At 34.9% G+C, this 21,667-nt stretch overlaps 1 protein-coding gene across 1 annotated transcript in view; it reads right to left on the bottom strand.

Moving 5' to 3' along the window:
* ASCC3 (activating signal cointegrator 1 complex subunit 3) overlaps positions 1-21,667 on the bottom strand; it is a 336,448-nt gene that overhangs the window by 213,868 nt on the left and 100,913 nt on the right. The window contains exons 9-10 of the mRNA XM_060114407.1: positions 18,616-18,816; positions 18,040-18,180 (exon numbers count right to left, since the gene is read on the bottom strand). Coding sequence (XP_059970390.1) covers positions 18,040-18,180; positions 18,616-18,816 — 342 coding nt within the window. The remainder of the gene's footprint in view (positions 1-18,039; positions 18,181-18,615; positions 18,817-21,667) is intronic.

Genomic DNA, 21,667 nt, shown 5'->3' with positions numbered 1-21,667 from the left:
AATCAGAAAAGCCTTTAATAAGAAAGTGACATTTGACTTAACATCTATAGGATGAAAGGGAATTAATCAGGTGAAGGAAAAAAAAAGAGAGTAATAGGTAGAAGCAGTTACAGGCATAGATCATGCATGTGGAAGAAAAATGGATGGGAGAGATTGAAGAGAGGCAGTGTGCAACTGGAGGAAAGAGGATGAGAAGACTGGAGACTAGTGGAAATAAGACGGGCAGATGCAGACTACTCAGCCTTTTAGCCACCTCCAGAAGTTGTATTCTTATCTCCCCTTACAGTAGCCTGGAAAACTATGAGTGGCTTTTTTTGATTGCTGTTGTTTTTCATAGGACAGAGTTATGGGAGTAGGAAAGGGAGGAGTGAAACTGACCAGGTTGCTTTTCTGCTTATCTGTGGAGAAAGAATTGGAGGGGGCAGACTGGATGCTGGTATCCCAGTCAGAATACTATAAAAGTAATCAAGGTGAAAGATGATTGGAGGCTCAGACTAGGCAGATGTCCTGGTGAAGATGGAGAGGACATGGATAAATGTAAGAAATATTCAGGAGATAAAATCAATAATCAATAGAAATTGGTGCTGGATTGACTATATTCACCTTATATTTAAATATAGGCTATATTTAAGCTAAATATAGTCAATGACTTTTTCTAAAATATATATATAATATAATATAAAAACATATGCTGCAGAAAATTCCCCATGTGCCAGATATTTTACTTCTTACTAATCTCCTTGCTCAGGATGAGATAATCACAAATAAAACATTAAGAAATACTCAATACAGCTACAAGTCACCCTCCGAGAAAAATTTTCTGACTTGATTTGATAATATAGTAGAAGAAAATTAAAGTTGGCTAGCCTTTTCATCTATCTTTTCTAGGTCATTAGCTGCCAACACTTTTACTTATGTGTCAAACTCCTTTTTACAGATTCAACCCCAATAGCTGTAAGATAAGTTAAGAGCTTAAAAGAAAAACAAAGAAACAAACAAAAAACAAAATATAAAGGAGTTCTAGAAGCTGAGGCCTATTATTTATTGACAATAATTAACTTTCAAAAATTTTAAATATTTTGCAGATTTCATTAGATAGCCTTTGAGAACTAAAGGAAAATACTTATTTTAAGGAATTTTCAATTATGAAAGACCACATAATCTACCCTTTAATATTTAATACATGTATGTCATATTCCGGAGAAAAAGAAGTAATTTTTTCAAAATGATACTAATATTTGTGGTTAGTGAGTTCCCATCTTACCACTTAATGGTGGCAGGATTTTTCTGAAATTTAATAAGTAATTAGAATACTTGGGATGAGCATCATAGTTACCTTGACTTTTCCTTTTATTTTTAGGCCCTTGTTTATAAGGAAACTAGATTGCTTCTAAGGATGCTATGTATTGTAGTATAATTTTGCAATAGAAGAAATTCTGATTTTTCACTTTGGGAAGAAGAAAATAATAAACTTTCTATTGGCTTTTGATCTGCATTTCAGTAAGTTGGCGTGATATACTTTGCAAGAAGGGGTCCTGAACTAATTTAAAAATAAATTTTCTAATTACTTTGCTACTTTTATTTAGTTAATGTCTGTAAGAATATGAAATAATCACATGATAAAAAAGTAACTAAATGTTGATGTAAAACAAATACAACAGAAGAAAAAAGACATTAATAGAATATAACCCTCACTCCTCTCTTCATTCCTCTAATACTATGAAACAAGCTATTTTTCTGCAAAAGAATACTCATGGAATAGGCAAAGTTGTTCTAAAAGTTCTCAGTGAAAGCAAAGGTAGTTAGATTCCTGAGTGCTTTTAAATTATTCTCTAAGAAAACGATCTCACATAATAACTTGCATTCGCTAGACAGATTTTTATGCATCAAAAATTATAGCACGGGGCTTCCCTGGTGGTGCAGTGGTTGAGAGTCTGCCTGCCAATGCAGGGTACACGGGTTCGAGCCCTGGTCTGGGAGGATCTCACATGCCGCGGAGCGGCTGGGCCACGACTACTAGCCTGCGCCTCTGGAGCCTGTGCTCCTCAACAAGAGAGGCTGCGACAGTGAGAGGCCCGCGCACCGCGATGAAGAGTGGTCCCCGCTTGCCGCAACTAGAGAAAGCCCTCGCACAGAAACGAAGACCCAACACAGCCAAAAATAAATTAATTAATTAATTAAAAAAAAAAAGTTATAGCACTCTCACTACCCCCTCCAACCCAAGTATATTAAGAAGAACAAAAGAGTTGAAAATAGTAGTTTATATATAGAAATGGGCTTTTTTACTCAAAGCATTTTAATATATTTTATGAGTAGCCATTACACCTTGCAAAAGTAAAAATAATAACTAACACTAAGAACTCCATGAAGCTTCCAAGTAATCTATAGCTTACTTACTAATAAAAGTAACGAGACATTCTTCAAAACAGAACACTCATTACTTCTTAATGGCATGCCTTTAATGCAGGAAATAGTTACCCTGGCAAATAATATTTACATTTCATCAAGAGATTTTGAAAGTGGTAGCCTTCTAATTCCATTATGTATAAACATATGGTTAAGCCTTTTAAAACTATCTGTTCTCTTAGAGATCAAAGTTTTCACATTTCAGGTTCTATTCCCATTTTTTGATATGTCTCTTAATGAAAGGTTTAAAAATTCATTTGGGTTATTAGTTGCTTAATTCGATAAAATTGTAAACACAAATTAAAAAAACTAGAAAAAGCAAAATGTTTAGATTTACGAAGGACTGAAAAATCATTACTGCCATCAAAAACACACTAATTACGCTTGCGCAGTCACTTGAAAAATTAAGCTTAAACAGTCAAGAATCGCCTTCAAAATACAAAAGAATATTGTTGTTGTCTTTGAAACCAGTAATATTAAAAAAAATATATTAAAAAACCCAAAGAAGACAACTAGAGAAATAAGAAGCAACACTATAACAAATATAAATACCACACTAATTTCTAAACTAAATCAATACCTATAATATTTAGATTTCACCATTAAGACTCTGGGTTTTTCAACTGCTTTAAAACTATGCTTAAGTAGCTTAGTAAATAGTGATTTTAAATGAGTAGCTTTCTTCACTGATTAAAAAGATACATAGTGTTTTAATGAGCTAGATCGATGATTTTTATCCTGAATGTCCTTAGTTATACACAGCAGAAGTTCAGATCTGTACAACATCCAGAAGTTGAAACAAATTCTTTTGTGCTGATAAAATTTTCATTGTGCCTCATTTTCACTTCCTCTTAGTTTTTTATTCCATATTTTATCAAGCGGTTTAAATTCATGTTATTTTCTTTTTAGATCCTCATACAAAATATAGCACTGGGTGGGAGAGGAAGGTGGGGGAGGGATAGTGATTATTATAAGTAAGTTGTAAACTGTGCTGCTGTATTTTCCAGAGCAAAATATAATCAACATAGCAATATGGAAATTCAATACCTAGATATGTAATATAAAAAGACATGGACTGGAAATTAAGCTGGTTTCTAATATGACTATAGATAATAATAAAAAATGATAGCATCAAGAATAATTTTGTAGTGACAACGTTTGAAATGACAAATTGATGAAAAGGCTATTTCCAATTACTAATTCGAATGTGTTAAAATGTTGGTGCTCCACAGGGTTGTTCGCAACCTTCAACCAATCATGCACGCTTTCTGATTTCTCTAACAGGAAAGTTTGAAAACACTGTAAACAAACATCCAAGCAAGAATTAAAGAAAACATAAAATACCCATACAATGCTGTGTACTACTATGAGGAGAGGGCTCTGCAGGACCCTGGGAATCTAGAAGCAGGGAATTCTCAACTGTACAATTGAGAATTGAATCAAAATTGGTTCAGAACTGGAAAAGGGTGATGTTTCTAAACATTCCCTTAAACTGAGGCCCAGAGACTGTAAGTCTGAATTCTACAAAAGGGGAGTGGCTGAGTGACACTTGGCTTCTTTCTCAACTGTCCCAGGACCCTTTTGTATACTGGAACACTGCATGCCCCATAACAAAAGAAACTGCATGTGCATGCATGTACACTGCCTCAGCTTCTGCTCTCTATATTACCACAACGCTGCCTTAAGCACTATACTGTCATTGTCCAGTAGAATTTTCTGTGATGGTAGTAATGTTCTATAACTGCATTATCTAATTTGGGAACCATTGGTGACTACTGAGCGGCTGAAATGAGCTTAGTACAAATGAGGAAAAAAACTTTTAATTTTATTAAATTTTAATTTAAATAGTCACATGTGGCTACTTGCTACTGTACTGAACAGTACTGCTCTATGTTCCCAATTTAATTAATGAGGAATACATGGCAGGTTTGTGTTAGATGGTCCTTTTGCAACAATCAGTAATCGTAATTAGTTAACATTAAAATTGTCGTACACATACACCTATTGACATGGATGGTTAGCTGTTCATGCATGGTACCTTGTTAAATAATAAAAAAGGCAGAATACAGAGCAGCTTGTTTGTATGGTTTTATTAAAAGATAGCTATTACTTATTAAGAATTTATTATTGCCAAGCACCATTCTAAACACTTCACATGTATAAAATGAATTAACTTCTACATACCACTATGCCATACTACCATTCATTAAATACATGTATATATTTTGGCACAAAAATGAGAAGTAGAAAGTATACACTTACAATAACTTACAGTTGGACATGTTTTTGTTTGCCTATTTTTAAATTTTTCTGCAATGAAAGAATGTGCTTTGAAAAGAGAAGAGAAACAATTAAAACTTAGAAGTATTAAAAATAATTAAATACTTTAAAAAGATCTATAATCCTAGGGTGTTGTAGATATCTTTCCCTACTTTTCAAAATATTTCTAATCTCTTTTAGTCACTTCGGCTTCCATTGTCATTAAAGCAATGTTTTCAGGAGGTTCAAGTTTTGCAAAATAATTAAAAATAAACAGCTACAACCCCCCAATTCACACTTTTATAACATGTTCTCTCTCTATGGTTACTAGTTAAAATTGCATAATAATAAATGGAAAAAAGTTATCAAAAATCAACCACAATATATAGAATTTATATGGAAAAGAGAAGACCTGGAATAATCAAAACGACTCTGAAAAAGAACAAACTTGGAGGACTTCTACTACCTGATTTCAAGACATATTATATAGTTATAGTAATCAAGACAGTGTGGTACAGGTGTAAAGGTAAACATACAAATCAATGAAACAGAATAGAATTCAGAAATAGTCACATATATGGTCAATTCGTTTTCAGTATTGGTGCCAAGGTAATTCAATGGAAAAAAGATTACCTTTTCAACAAATGATGTCAGAACAACAGATATTCATATTAAAAAAAAATGAACCTCAATCCCTACCTCTTACACAAAAATTAACTCAAAATAGATCACAGCCTAAAACTAAGAACTAAAGCTATAAAATTTCTAGAAGAAAACATAAGGAAAAGATCTTACTTCTCTTGGGCTTGGTAAATATTTTAAAAACAGGACACAAAAAGTATGCACTATGAAAGAGAAAGTCAATAATTAGGACTCTATTAAAATTTAAAGTGTTTACTTTTCAAAAGACACTATTACAAACATGAAAAGGCAAGTCTACTAAGGTAAGAGAATATTTGCAAAGCATATATCCAACACGGGACTTGTATTTAGAGTCATACAAAAGTCTTATGACTCAATAGTAAGACAAACCACCCACTTAAAATACTTTAAACAAGGCAAACGACTTGAAAAGATACATCACCAAAGAAGATATACAGATGCCAAAAAGACACATGAAAAGATGCTCAACCATCATTAGTCATTAGGGAAATGCAAATTAAAATCACAATGAGATGTTACTACACATCCACTAGAATAGCTAAAATTAAAGAGCTGAAGTATGAAAGAGGATGTGAAAGAACTGGAATTTTCATACACGGCTGGTGGGAATGTAAAGCATTTCAGCCACTTTGGAAACAGTTTGGTAGTTTCTTTAAAAGTTTAATATGCATCTACTATATCCCCAGCAACTCTACTCCTAGGTACTTACCCAGAAATGAAAGGCCTATGTCCACAAAAATGATTGCAAAAGAATGTTCATAGCAGTGTTATTTGTAATAGCCAAAAACTGGAACCAAGGCACATATACATCAAAATTGAATGGATAAGCAATTCATGGTATACCCATGCGACACAAAATTACTTAGCAGTACAAAGGAATAAACCATTAATACATGCAACAACATGGATAAATATCAAAATAATTATAGAGTGAAAAAAGCCAGATTTTAAAAAAGCATACAATGTATTATTCTACTTAATAATTTTTTTTTATTGTAAACAAAATTTTATTTTAATGACAGAAAGCATTTCAGTGGTTGCCTGGGGATGAGAGGGCAGATGGTGAGAGATGGATTACAAAGGGATGTAAGGAAACTTTTAGGGCTGATGAATATGTTCATTATTTTGATTGTGGTGATGGTTTCACTGGTATGCGCATATGTCAAAACTCATTAAATTGTGTTCTTTAAATATGTATGATTTTTGCACATTAGTTATACCTCAATAAACCTGAAATAAAATGTTTAGAGATCAACTAGCATGCCTGCATTAAGTATAACATGTAGTAGTATCTAGTGCTTTCCTTAGAATATAATTGATTATTATTTTCCTTTCTAGTAAGAAAAGTCCCAAATGTAGGAATGAATCAATAGCTTTAATTCTCTTACAAAAAAGAAGATCAAATTTAACATAAAAGCCTTCTTTTAACAAGCCTTCTCAAAAGGCTCTCTCCTTAATCAATTCCACAGATTATTGTTCTGCCAAAGGGATAAGTCAAAAGGATATTCTACTTAGTACCAAATAAGTGCCACTCACACTTAACTATACTGTCGCTTCTAAAACTGAGGGGAAAGCCATCAATTTTTTCTTTTCTCCTGGACTGAAACAGCCAGGTATAGTTCAAAGTGTCAGTGTAGCATAAATCAAGTATATACCCTGGGGTTACCTCTCATGAAGTACAGTGGGATAGGAGAAGAATAAAGAACCCAATGAAGATGCAGAAAGAAACTAACATTTGTTGAAGGACAACTATGTGCAGAGTTCTAACTCCAAAAGACCTTTTATATGTTATATCAAATAACAACAGTAAGACACTTAAAATATTTTAGTCTTCTATAACTTGAGGGAACAAAGCACTATACAATGAAAATGTTTTTAAGGCAAACAGGCAAGACCACAGATATTATTCTTTTAGACTATTAGCTTTTGAGGCTTGGCCCTGCCTTAAACACGATTGACTCCCCAACACATGTACTATGCCTTACACGCTATAGATAAGGTGCCTAATATTTCTTTAAGATAAAAGAAATATTTACAACATATAAATTAGACAGCAATGAGAATTAAGGTACCATATTAAAGTACCAAAGAAAATAATTTTTTATTTTTTAAATATAACAGATCCAAAATTAGCTTGCATTCAGAGGCGCTCTGAATAACGGAGAAAAAAAGTATTATAACTGGGGCTTCCCTGGTGGTGCAGTGGTTAAGAATCCACCTGCCCATGCAGGGTACACAGGTTTGAGCCCTGGTCTGGGAGGATTCCACATGCCGCGGAGCAACTAAGCCTGTGCGCCACAACTACTGAAGCCCATGCGCCTAAAGCCCGTGCTCCGCAACAAGAGAAGCCTCCGCAATGAGAAGCCCGCGCACCGCAATGAAAGACTAGCCCCCGCTCGCCGCAACTAGAGAAAGCCCGCGCACAGCAACGAAGACCCAATGCAGCCAAAAATAAATAAATAAATAAATTTGTTTAAAAAAAAAATTATAAGTGGAACACCAGGAACTAGATAACCCATGGCCCATCCTATGAGTAAGCCTAGGGGAGTGCATCATATATATAACTATCACCCATCAACAGAAAAGACAAAGAACCTTTTCTAGTTCCCTTTCAAGGGAACTAGACCCAGTGAATCGCTGCACTAAAAGAAACAGAAGTCTATGCTTATGGTAATGCCATTGATAAATGGGAATGTAAAGAAAACCCCTTAACCAGCAGTTCATGAAGAATCAACTTAAAAACTAGAAGAGAAAATTTTTTTCTCCACTGTATCAAATTAGTTTCTGAAATATCCTATTTAGCTCTTTTCCCTCAATATTCAATCTGCTATGAATAAGTAAGTACATTTTATTTTTAAGTAAAAGTCATCAGAAGTGCACAGTAAACATATTATATCCAGTAAAGGGAATACTCTGCAGCCATCAAATGTCATGCAATACGAACTAATCCTTAATACTATGCAAAAATATTTACTGGAAAAATTTAATAATAAACAATCAACTTTCATTTTTTAATGTTATACATCCTTGCCTCAAAAAAAGATTAAGAGGATATATACTAAGCTTTGTAATTTTCTGTATTTTTAAAACTTTCCTACAATGAGCATGTTATCCTTTGGAATAAAAAAAAAAATGTGGCGTACAGAAATTCTCAAGATAAAATTAACTTTTAATTCACACTGATTTTTAAAAGTGCCACAAAGCTCCAGTTAGAAATGTAAAACTACACAACAAAATACACAGAAAATGACCTGTAGGATACAAAATGGTTTAAAATATGTGATCTAACATAATATTTATCATAATATGAATAGGCGTGCCCTCTAACGTTGTGATGACTTTATCCAAGAACAATAGGCAGTAAATATTTCTATGTAATGAGTTTAACAAAAGTTCAAATCAATGATGAATCCAAGTACAATTAGTATCCTTAAGAAAAATTATTTATGGCTGTAGTGGCACAAAGCTTTGCAAAAATAAGATTTCATATATTTCTAGTTTTGATACATGAAAAAAATTTTTTTACAATAATGTGAAAATGAAAATTATACATCTAAGAGAAGCTATTTAGATCAGTCATAGAAATTACAGAAAGCACAGCTCCCTACAAATCCTAAAATTAGCCAGCTCTGGACTTGCATTTTAGGTTTATAGCAACTTTGTAGTTTTGCTGCAGTGTTTATGAGACGAGCCATTTTGAAAACAATTTCCTTGAAGAGTGACCAAAGCACCCCCAACAACAGAAAACTTGCTTTCAAATCAAGAACTAAAAAAATTGCCCTGACCTATCAAGCTCTCAGGGTATTATAAGACTGTATTTTCTCACTGACATCACACCATATCAAACTAGAAATTTCTGAAGAAAGCATAAGCATTTGGTATTGTTCAAGAAAGTGCAAGAATTCAGATTAACAGAGAATGTTTTTATTCATCAGATCCTTTAAGCAGAGATTTTTTTTTTAATTCCAGAGGTAAGTTATAAGAATAAATTCAAAATTTCAAAAAATATCTCAGATACTAATGAGTATATAGAATGCTCTTATGTTTCTGTGATGCCTTGGGGGAAGAAATTTGAAGATATGCTTGAATTATAAAGTCCCTGCCCTTGCCTTTTTTTTTTTTTTTAAAGAATAGGACACAAACGTAATTTATCAGGATTTTCCCCTTAAAATGAGGTCTGGAACTGCTATTAATCAAAGAAGCACTAGTACTTTAAAACTTGCTTTGAGTGGATATTTATATTCAGTTAGCTAAACTTAAAATGACAAATGATGTTTTCAAATACAGTTAAGCCTCTTTTTCACAAGTAAAAAATATAGGCTGAATGCTTTTGCACTTCTGAACTTTATACAACTTTTACATTTCTGTTTATGAAATTTTTTCTTCTCAGAGCTAACTATATGGTTCTCTGTTTTCAACTTTTAATTCAATAAAATAGTCATTTTAAATAGTAAAATATTTAGAAGTTCCAGACTTCCAAAACAAAAAAACTTTCTTAGTAATCACACACATATAGCTTAGTCATTATTCTGTGATCATTTTAATTGTTTGCTGTACATTAGCATGAGAACAGTGAATTTTGTAACTTTCACTCAATAAAGCAGAATGAGCTGATGTAAACTCCCCTCTCTAGTTCAAAAACATATAAGAGGAAATATTTAAAACAACACAAACACACATACACTAAGATAGAAAAGCCAAAGACATTAGCATCTAAGGCTGGGCTACTTTCAAAGTTATTGAGACCAAACTGCTGTAATTTGTAGATTGTTATCACCATGTATACAGACAACCAAAGATATTTATAGATGAGCTATTAATATTAATAAGAGCATTGAGCAGGATTGTGGGATAAAATATAAACACACAAAAATTAATAGTGTTCTTAAACTCCAATGATAACCATTACATAACAGGAATTTTAAAAGACAGCAACAAATAATATAAGATCCCCAGAAACAAATCTTAAAAAAGACATATAAGACCCATGACGAAAATTATAACACATTTTTGAAGGTCAAAAAGGACCTAAAAAGTGGAAAATAGGGCTTCCCTGGTGGCGCAGTGGTTGAGAGTCCGCCTGCCGATGCGGGGGATACAGGTTCGTGCCCCGGTCTGGGAAGATCCCACATGCCGCGGAGAGGCTGGGCCCGTGAGCCATGGCCGCTGGGCCTGTGCGTCCGGAGCCTGTGCTCCGCAATGGGGGAGGCCACAGCAGTGAGAGGCCCGCGTACAGCAAAAAAAAAAAAAAAAAAAAAAAAAAAAGTGGAAAATATACAATGGTCATGGATGGAGAGATGACATGATACAAGTGTCAATTCTCCCCCGAAGTATTCCATAAACTCACTGCAATTCTTATAAAATCTCAACAGGTCCTTTGATGTACTGAAATTAGAGTCTGATTTCAAAATGAAAATGCTCAAGTAAAGGCTGAAGAATAGCTAAGGTTATTCTGAAAAATGAGAATAAAATAAGGAGGTGGAATTTGCTTTACGTTCAAGACTTATTCTGAAATAATAGTAATTAAAACAGCATAGTCCCGAGGCCAGGCCAGACATATACAACAATGTAACAACAAAAAGCTCCATAATACCCATAAGACAACAGTAGAATTTAGAATACCATGAAGATGGCATTTCAAATTTACCAGGGAAGTATAGAGAGAAAATGATGATGAAATAGTTGGCTTTCCTTAGGTAAAAAAATAAAATTAGAACGCTGCCCTCACCAAAATAACAACTAAAATTCAGAGAGATTCAAGACTTAAATGTGAAAAACAAAACTTTAAATCTATTAGAAGAAAAATATAGGAAAAGGATCTCATAAACTTGGGTCATAGTAAAGGCATTCCTCATTTTATTGCACTTCACCTGGTTGTGCTTTGCAGATAATGTGTTTTTCACAAACTGAAGGTTGTGGCAACTGTTCACTATCAGATGATGGTGAGCAGTTTTTAGCAATAAAGTATTTTTAAATTAAGGTATTACATTATTTTTTAAGACAGTGCTACTGCACACTTAATATACTACAGTACGGTATAAATATAACTTTCATATGAATTGGGAAACCAAATAACTCATGTGACTCGCTTTACTGCAATATACGCTTTACTGTGGTCGTCTGGAACCAAACCAGCAATATCTCCAAATCATGCTTAGTATTTCCAAGAAAATATAACAAACAAAAAAGGCAACAAACCATAGAGGATGTTGATAAATTTGACTGTATTATAATTTTAAGTCTGTATGGCTGGGCAAAACAGAGTAGACACATTTCATCTTACCCTATTTATTATATCTAAAAACCCTAGACAAAATACATGAAACAGACATCAGAAGACTCTAAAAATTGGAAATAAGAAGTGAGACTGCATAGGGATCTCAGGATTCAAGGAATAACCTGGCAGTGCGTTCCTTTCTTTCTTTCCTTGACTCCTATATATCCCAATCAGGTGCTGAAGAAGCTCAAAACTAGGAAAGTGAAAGGGTACAGAACCCATCCATGAAACAAAATAAAACAAAACAACCAAGATACAAGAAGTTTCTCTAAACAAAGTACTGATGGAGGGCAGCCCTGATAAACAGAAACTTTTTTTTTTTTTAAATTTTAGTTTTGGCTGCATTGGGTCTTTGTTGCTGCACGCAGGCTTTCTCTAGTTGTGGCGAGTGGGGGCTACTCTTCATTGTGGTGCGCGGGCTTCTCATTGCGGTGGCTTCTCTTGTTATGGCGGAGAACGGGCTCTAGGCACGCGGGCTTCAGTAGTTGCAATATGCAGGCTCTGTAGTTGCGGCATGCGGCCCTAAGGCACACAGGCTTCAGTAGTTGTGGCTCGTGGGCTCGGTAGTTGTGGCTTGTGGGCTCTAGAGTGCAGGCTCAGTAGTGGTGGCACATGGGCTTAGGTGCTCTGCAGCATGTGGGATCTTCCTGGACCAGGGCTCGAACCCATGTCCCCTGCATTGGCAGGTGGATTCTTAACCACTGCACCACCAGGGAAGTCCATGAACAGAAACTTTTTGACAACACCAGCCAAACAGCATGAAAAAAAAAATTGTTCCTCCCCAACCTCATTGTGTAACGAGACTGGCACTGAGGGTTTGGGGACACATGTAGAAAAAGTCCTGACAACTATTCCAGCCAGAGAGTAACAGGTAACAAGATTTAAGTAGGAACCAGAGTCTCATAACACCATACCCAAAATGTACAGGGTATGACTGAAAATAACATAAAAGCCAGGAAAATCTCAACTCAGATGAGAAAAAACATGCAACAAATTCCAACACTGAGATGACAAAGATGTTGGAATTATCTGACAAGACTTTTAAAGCAACTATCATAAAAATCCTTTAAAGAACAGTTTCAAACACACTCAAAACAAATGAAACAAAGTCTCAGCAAAGAAACATAAAGCAAAACCAAAAAAAAGTTTAGAACTGAAAAATACAACAACCTAAATTAAAAACTCACTGGTAGGGCTCAATAGCAAGAATTCAGACAACAGATGAAAGAATCAGTGGACTCAAAGATGGATCATAATTATCCAATCTGAACAACAGAGAAAACATATTTAAGAATAGAAAAAGAAAACCAGATCTCAGGGTCCTGTGGGACAATAACAAAAGAACTAACATTCCCATCACTGCAGTCCAACAAAGAAAGGAGAAAAAGTAAAGGGCTGAAGAAATAAAGGATAAAAATTTCCCAAACCTGACAAAAGACATAAATCTATAGACACGAAGCAAAGACAAAGAAAGAATCTTGAAAGGTGATCAAGAGAAAGAAAAAACAAATTACCTGTAGGGGAACAGTAATTTGAATGGCAGTGAATATTTCTTTGGAGACCTTGGAGGTCAGAAAAAGTGACACATTTTTCAAGTGGTGAAAGAAAAGAATTTATAACCTACAAATCTATATCCAGCAAAAATATCTTTTAGAACTGGAGATGCAATAAAGATATCCTCCGATTTTATACAGAAAGGTAGCAACATTAAATGAAACATATACACAGATATCCAGATAAAACTGTAACCTGAGCATGTGTAATTTCTAACCATTTTTCCTCCCCTTTTTTCCTCCCCTCCACCCTTAAGTATATACACATTTTCAGTGAAATAATCAATAAAATATATGCCAGAGGAAGAATCCCCTTGAGAGAAGAGTAAATTGGGGCAGGAACACTGAAAGTGACATAAGCACATGCATATATGCACACCACACACACCCTCCCAACTAAGGTTGCTGGGTGAGCTCTGAGCTGGCAGAATAATACAACAGAAATTCAGGGTTCCCTTTGCTGTTGCCTGGGCCTAACAGGTTTGACAAAGATCGCTTCATCCCCAGCCAAAATGGAAACAAAAACAAAACCTGAAATAACCCATCTCAACTTCCAAAGCTGCAGAGATAAACTCCGCCCAGGATAAGGATGAGCAAACAAAAATTTTGAAAAGGATAATGATTTCAGAACTCAGAGCAAATGACTTGCTTTGATACAGAGTTACTGCTAGGAGAGGAGAAACCTTTTCTAAAATTTCTGACCAGTATTTTCACTGAGATTTAAAAGAATACTGCACCTATGATACTAGGAAAGAATGTAGAAGGGATAATCTGAGTTGAGGAAAGAGTATAAGAAAAAGCTCAACTGCTCAACGGAGCCACTGAAAAGCAAAATGAATATTTTAAAATAGCAATTCTTGATAAAGAGTACATTTAGGGGGAGAGATGTCTTAATTGCAGTATAATTCCTTTACAATGGTGTGTTAGTTTCTGCTTTATAAAAAGGTGAATCAGGGCCTCCCTGGTGGCGCAGTGGTTGGGAGTCCGCCTGCCGATGCAGGGGATACGGGTTCGTGCCCCGGTCTGGGAGGATCCCATGTGCCGCGGAGCGGCTGGGCCCGTGAGCCGTGGCCGCTGGGCCTGCGCGTCCGGAGCCTGTGCTCCGCGACGGGAGAGGCCACAGCAGTGAGAGGCCCGCATACCGCAAAAAAGAAAAAAAAAAAAAAAAAAGGTGAATCAGTTATACATATACATATGTCCCCATATCTCTTCTCTCTTGCATCTCCCTCCCTCCCACCCTCCCTATCCCACCCCTCTAGGTGGTCACAAAGCACTGAGCTGATCTCCCTGTTATGCGGCTGCTTCCCACTAGCTATCTATTTTACAGTTTGGTAGTGTATATATGTCCATGCCACTCTCTCACTTTGTCCCAGCTTACCCTTCCCCCTCCCCGTATCCTCAAGTCCATTCTCTAGTAGGTCAATGCAGGGGTTTTTTTGGTCTGTTTTGTTTTTTCGTTTTCTTAACTGGTCTGTTAATGGTATGCAGAAAGACTAATGCAGAAAGATACAGAAGAACAACCCTGGATACAGCATAGCAGTGAGATAAGATTACCAAAGCCAAACTTAACATTTACAGAAAATTTCATAAGTCTGTACTTGCAAGTAATAAAAGAGGAACAAACTGACTTAATTTCTTCCCTTAATTTCATTGTACCCACCAGGATACAAAACTCATTTCTTTAGGTAGGCTATATCATTGGTATGGTCTCAGATGCTCTAGAATGGTTCCGGTTTCAGGAAATTTTATTTTTAATAAAGACAGTTGGTTGTGTGCCAAATTTTTATCTAATTTGCGTGACTTCATAAGACATTATGAAAGTAAAAATCACACACTAAAAAAATATCTATCAGTCTATGTGTCTTGATGTGTAGTTTTAAGATAATGATCTCTGTCTGCAATTATATGTTCAGCTAGCCCTGAAAGCTATCATACATAACACTATTTCTATAAATGTGTCCATAAATATAGAAACTGTACGTAACATTGTACTGTTACACAAATCTTAAAACTCCTTTCTCTTTATTGTATAAACTTAATATTTTAAACATGACTCAGTTCATTGTGCTAAGTCTACAAATTATACAAAAAGAATAAAAATTTATTAGCTAAAGTGACTATATATAAATATAATTGTTATTGTTTTTAGGCGGTAATTCTCTAGATTTTTTTAACAAAATCAAATTTAAAATGTTTCAAGGAAAAGGCTGGATGAATAGAATCTAGAGTTACTAAAACTTTTTATTTTCAACCCAAAATTACTAGATAGGCAACAGGGTGATGTGACTCATTCACAGAAAAAAAAGGCAGTCAATAAAACCTGACTGTAATGGGCCACATGCTGTGTTCAGCAATGACTTTACACAGGCTACTATAAATATGGTAAAATAATTTTTTTAATTGAAGGAAACTGTCATTAATAACCAGAGCTACATCCTTGATTATTGCTTTTATCTACTAACCTTTACTGAAATACATACTGGTCTTCACTAAGAAATCTTTAAACTCTAGTAGTATTAATTAAAAATCAGGTATAATATTTAAAATATTTAACAACTAGTATGAATGGACAACTGTCCACCAGAAAGGCGGGGTGGTAAGGATGCCAGGCTGACAGGCAAACGTATTCTTTCATTTCCACCCCAGGCCAGCACTGAGGCCTGGGGAAGTCAGCATTGGTACAGGAAAGGACGAAATAGGGTGATTAACTGCAAGAAAACAAACTAATAGGAACAGCTGCCCTAGGGCTAAAACTACATCCTAGAGGCCTCCTGCTGGTCCAGGTACTAACCCTTTAATTGCTGGATTATGAGTTGGTAGGAGCTGCAATTGGAGGGCTCTTAGCAGTATCCATTTCCCAATGAGCTAAACAATATTTCAATATTTTAACAACTGGTACTGTCATATACCCTGAGAACAGTTGAATATCAGTCCTTCACAAACTAAAAGAATAGTAACAAATACTGTCACCACTGATGACAAAATTCTATTTTACAATTTAGAGATGAGTTTAAAATTTTTTTAATTTTAGCATTCCAAAAACTAAAGCTATTAATACAAAAACAAATACTTCAGTGAACTAAAGGCTTCACTATCTCTACATTTTGGGAAATTTTCCAAACTTCTAAAAGTACTCTTAACTAGAGCCTTCATTATTAATCACTAAGTCCTAAAATGGTGGCATTTTGTAATTTCTTTAAAAAATTAAGTTAACACACCTTTACTTCCCCAACTTTTGATCTCTAAATAAGGTAATTTTGTTAGTTTCAGTAACTTTAAAAATTATTTCATTTACTTGCTATACATATTATACTGAACTGACTTGAAAACTAAACATCTATAGATAGGCATTTTTTCCCTCACATGACAAACCCTCATTTTACTGATTTTCTTTCAAATACTACCAAGCTCCTTCAGTATCTTGGTGGTTTAAACCACCACCATCACCACCTAAAACAACAAACTGTGGATATAAAAGATGGGCAAAAGTGAAATATTTTAGTAGAAATTTATCACAAACTTTGAAATTTGAAGACTTGGAATCCAATCCTATCTACATGATTTACTGGAAATGGGAGCCCAGGCAAGACCTGTTACCTCAATAAGCCTTACTCTCCTCAACAGAACTGCATTGTTATGTCTGTAGGGCAACTAGCATAGTGACAAGAGCATCATGCTAGCTGGTGTCCCATAAATTTTAGTTTCCTTTCCCTAGCCTTTACCAAAAAATTAGGTAATTGGGTGATAGGTTATGAAACAACTATATAGAAGAAAAATAATTATGCTGAATAAAACAATGATACCTAGAGTAAAATAAAAATTATGCTTATTTTTTAGATTATAACATTAACACAGTCTTACAGTAGAAAAAGTGGGGAAAAAATCTTCCATAATCCTACCACCAGACATAACTACTATAATTATTCCTCCTGATAGCATTTTGGTTATTGCATGGGATATATAATTGTATTAACATAAAGAGTTGTTCCTGTATTTTTTTCGAAACTTCAATTTCTAAGGCCATTAAAAATTCCCAGAAAACATCATTTTAAGGAATATTTTATCAAGTGAAATATCATATTGTTTAACTAGGAAATGAAGATACCCTCAAATCACATTTTAAATCAATGTCTATTCACTGTTTCAAAAGCTACATCATCTATTTTCCATTAAACTCCCCTGAATTGTCCCATTAATATTGGGTAATACATTATTTTATTTTTTACAAGCACTATGAACATCACCTACTTACATGTTGCATCCATTAATGATAATCTAGCTGTAGTTCTAATGTAGTTTTTGCCTACTCAGTCATAATATAAGATCCTTGAAGGCAGGACGGTATCTTAAATGCCCTGCTTGTCATACATTTCACCTAATATAGTGCTATATACAGTGCAAGATTTAGTAGCTTCCTATTTGCTAAAATACAGAATGACTAAAAACTTTTTTATATACGTTAAACCATCCTTATGGAATACTTTAGAATGCTAGTGGGATCCTTTAAACATCTATAACATATAAAGTATAAAGATACATTTTCCTGTTCTTAAAACTGAAGTCTGGTCTTATGAAAATCCTCATTGCCTATTGTTTTAAAAGATCAACATTTACTGTCAATGACTTAAAATCTGCACCAGGAATCTAACAATATTCAAGATAAGGCAAGAATCATGGAAGTTAGAAGGGCTATAATAGAACAAAGCACCAGCAAAAACCTCTTCTGTAGAGGATAGGCTGTGGTTACAAATAAAGAAGTTCACCATGTTACATTCATATTATGTTTTATAGTTACTTAAGGTATAGTTGTTTAACAATTGCTTGGAAAATAAAAAGAATGGTATTAAGCAACAACAACAAAAATCTAAGTATACAACATACCTGAGTTCGTAAAATTTCATTTTTTGACAACTGCATATCACCAGTCAATTCTTTCACAATGATGCCCAGTGGCTCTAGACGTCTGCTGAAGTAATTTGTCATTTCAGCTGCCAACGCTTTCATTGGAGCAACATATACAATCTGCGTCAAAGAAACACTAGCTTGATGAATGAGCAAAAACTACAATGTCAATACAAGTCACTATTTATTGTGAAATATGATTCTAGCCAATTAGGGTGAAAAATCTTAATAGTGATATATGAAAAGTACTTATCTTTGTTGCATAAGTGTGCAGCTGTTTACAGGACAATGGAATTTGTTTACATAGCCTTATCACTTTGAAAACTGGTGCTTCAAAGCTAAGTGCATTTTCATAGCTTTCACAGGGGTAGTGGGATTTTCATAACACAAATAGGGATTGCCTAAAAGTAATAAAGTAAATCATGCAGCATTCTTTACACGACTTCATGTATAATATCCTTAAAAACTTCCAGATCTCATGTAACATGTACAACTGCAAAATGATTTTAAATTTTATAATTTAAAAAGCTGTTGTTGGGCTTGTTAATTTCCTACCTTAAATTCATTCTTTCTGATAACACCTTGTTGAAAATGCTGGCGAATTTCATGCAAAACTGTAAGCATTGCAATGTTGGTCTTTCCAGCTCCAGTAGGGGCACAAATCAGCATGTTCTCATTGGTGTTGTAGGCAGTCTCAAACACAATTGACTGGATTCTATTGAGTCTTCTCATTCCTTTAAAAGCCAGCTGTCCAATCTAAAAATGACATGACCCATTATAAATGATAATAATGTGAAGGTCTCATACAAAACATTAAATGCAAAATTTTTGTGATAAAAAAACAAATGACTAATTTGTATAGTCTCTCAATGTGTCCTGTATTTAAACTAAGTATGCACAGTTGACAACTCACAACTATTGTACAATTCTAATGCACTTGGGAATTGTAACCCACTAAATTTGAAAAATATGATAATGAGACTATACCTGTATCTTTGTACACAATCCTAAGTACAAAACCATGATAATAATGTAATGAAACAAAATTAAACAGGTATTTTTGATTTCATATAATGATAGCCTAGTTTATTTAGATTGAGGATGACAAATGAAAGTGCAAACAATAAAATTCCTCGGGATATAAATCAATAAGAAATTCTGTTTCAATATGTTATGGATTTTTAAAGATACTTTTTTGAAAAGGCAGCCTTAATAGTAGGAATAACAGCTGTAGATTATGTTTGTTCAGAACTTACACTGTGACACATGCAATTGTAAGCACTTTCATATATTTATTTATTTAATCCTCAAAACAATTCTATAGTATAGGTACCATTATTACGTCCTTTTAATAGAGAAGAAATTAAAGACACAGAGTGGTTAATTAATTTTTCCTAAAATCTTCTATACAAAAAGTCTTTAGAGATGAAAACTACAATGTCTGAGAGTAAACAAAACACTGGAAGGAATTAATGGCAGGAAACTGGAATAGCTAAATTAATGCCAGAAAAAAATTGATTTAAAAGCCAACAATAGGGCTTCTCTGGTGGCGCAGTGGTTCAGAGTCCGCCTGCTGATGCAGGGGGACACGGGTTCATGCCCCGGTATGGGAAGATCCCACATGCCTCGGAGCCACTAGGTCCGTGAGCCATGGCGGCTGAGCCTGCGTGTCCGGAGCCTGTGCTCCGCAACGGGAGAGGCCACAACAGTGAGAGGCCCGCGTACCGCAAAAAAAAAAAAAAAAAAAAGCCAAGAATATTACCAGGAATAGAGACCCAGTCATTTCATGAAGAAGATGATTAATCATTAGGGCATAACAATCCTAAATGTTTATAAACCCAATAACAGATCTTCAACACACATGAAGCAAAAACTGATAGACATGCAAAGGGAAATAGGCAAATCTGCAATTTCAGTCAGAGATGTCAACATGCTTCTCCAAGAACTGATAAGTCAAGTAGGCATGAAAATCAGCAAGGCTACAATAGATTTGAACAGCACTATCAACCAATTTGACCTGACTGACATTTATTTATCTAACAATAATTCTCCTCAATTGTTCATGGAACGTTTAACAAGATATATATATACCATATTCTGGGCCATAAAACAAGTCTCAATAAATTGAAAAGGAAGCAATACATAAAAAATATATTCCCTGATCACAATGGAGTTAAATTAGAACTGCTTACTAGAAATATCCTTAGAAAATAAACAAATATTTGGAACTAAATAACGTTCTTCTTAAATAACCCATGGATGAAAGAAGGACTCAAAAGGGAAATTAACTATTCTTAACTGAAGAAAATGAAAACTCAACATATGAGAATTTGTAGATGTTGCTAAAGCACTATTCAAGGAAAAATATATAGCACTAGCCACCTATATGAAAACAGAGGAAAGGTTTCAAAAATGAATGACTTCATCTTTCAAAATAAGATATTAGAAAAAGGAAAAATTAAAACCAAAGTAAAACAGAACAAAAGAAATAATAAAGATCAAAGTAGTTATCAATGAGCAGCGGATTAAATCTCCACAATCAAAGAGATGTACCCTGCATCTGTGGAATACATGAATAGACAACAAATCATACCAAATTGAGGAGCCAGGAGTCAGTGCTGTGCCTCTGAGGTGGGAGAGCCAACTTCAGGACACTGGTCCACAAGAGACCTCCCAGCTCCACATAATATCAAATGGCGAAAATCTTCCAGAGATCTCCATCTCAACACCAGCACCCAGCTTCACTCAACGACCAGCAAGCTACAGTGCTGGACACCCTACGCCAAACAACTAGCAAGACAAGAACACAACGCCACCCATTAGCAGAGAGGTGGCCTAAAATCATAAAAAGTCCACAGACACCCCAAAACACACCACCAGACGTGGACCTGCCCACCAGAAAGACAAGATCCAGCCTCATCCACCAGAACACAGGCACTAGTCCCCTCCACCAGGAATCCTACACAACCCACTAAACCAACCTTAGCCACTGGGGACAGTCACCAAGAACAACGGGAACTACGAACCTGCAGCCTGCAAAAAGGAGACCCCAAACACAGTAACATAAGCAAAATGAGAAGACAGAAAAACACACAGCAGGAGAAGGAGCAAGATAAAAACCCACCAGACCTAACAAATGAAGAGGTAATAGGCAGTCTACCTGAAAAAGAATTCAGAATAATGATGGTAAAGATGATGCAAGATTCTATTTCCAAGATCCAAAATCTTGGAAATAGAATAGACAAAATGCAAGAAACAGTTAACAAGGACCTAAAAGAACTAAAGATGAATCAAGCATCGATTAAAAACACAATAAATGAAATAAAAAATACTCTAGATGGGATCAATAGCAGAATAACTGAGGCAGAAGAACGGATAAGTGAGGTGGAAGATAAAATAGTGGAAATAACTGCTGCAGAGCAAAATAAAGAAGAAAGAATGAAAAGAACAGAGGACAGTCTCAGAGACCTCTGGGACAACATTAAACGCACCAACATTCGAATTATAGGGGTTCCAGAAGAAGAAGAGAAAAAGAAAGGGACTGAGAAAATATTTGAAGAGATTATAGTTGAAAACTTCCCTAATATGGGAAAGGAAATAGTTAATC

Source organism: Mesoplodon densirostris, chromosome 12 (assembly GCF_025265405.1).
Source record: "Mesoplodon densirostris isolate mMesDen1 chromosome 12, mMesDen1 primary haplotype, whole genome shotgun sequence".
Classification (NCBI taxonomy): domain Eukaryota; kingdom Metazoa; phylum Chordata; class Mammalia; order Artiodactyla; family Ziphiidae; genus Mesoplodon; species Mesoplodon densirostris.
The sequence above is the reverse complement of the archived record's forward strand: the minus strand, read 5'-3'. Positions and strand labels throughout refer to the sequence as shown.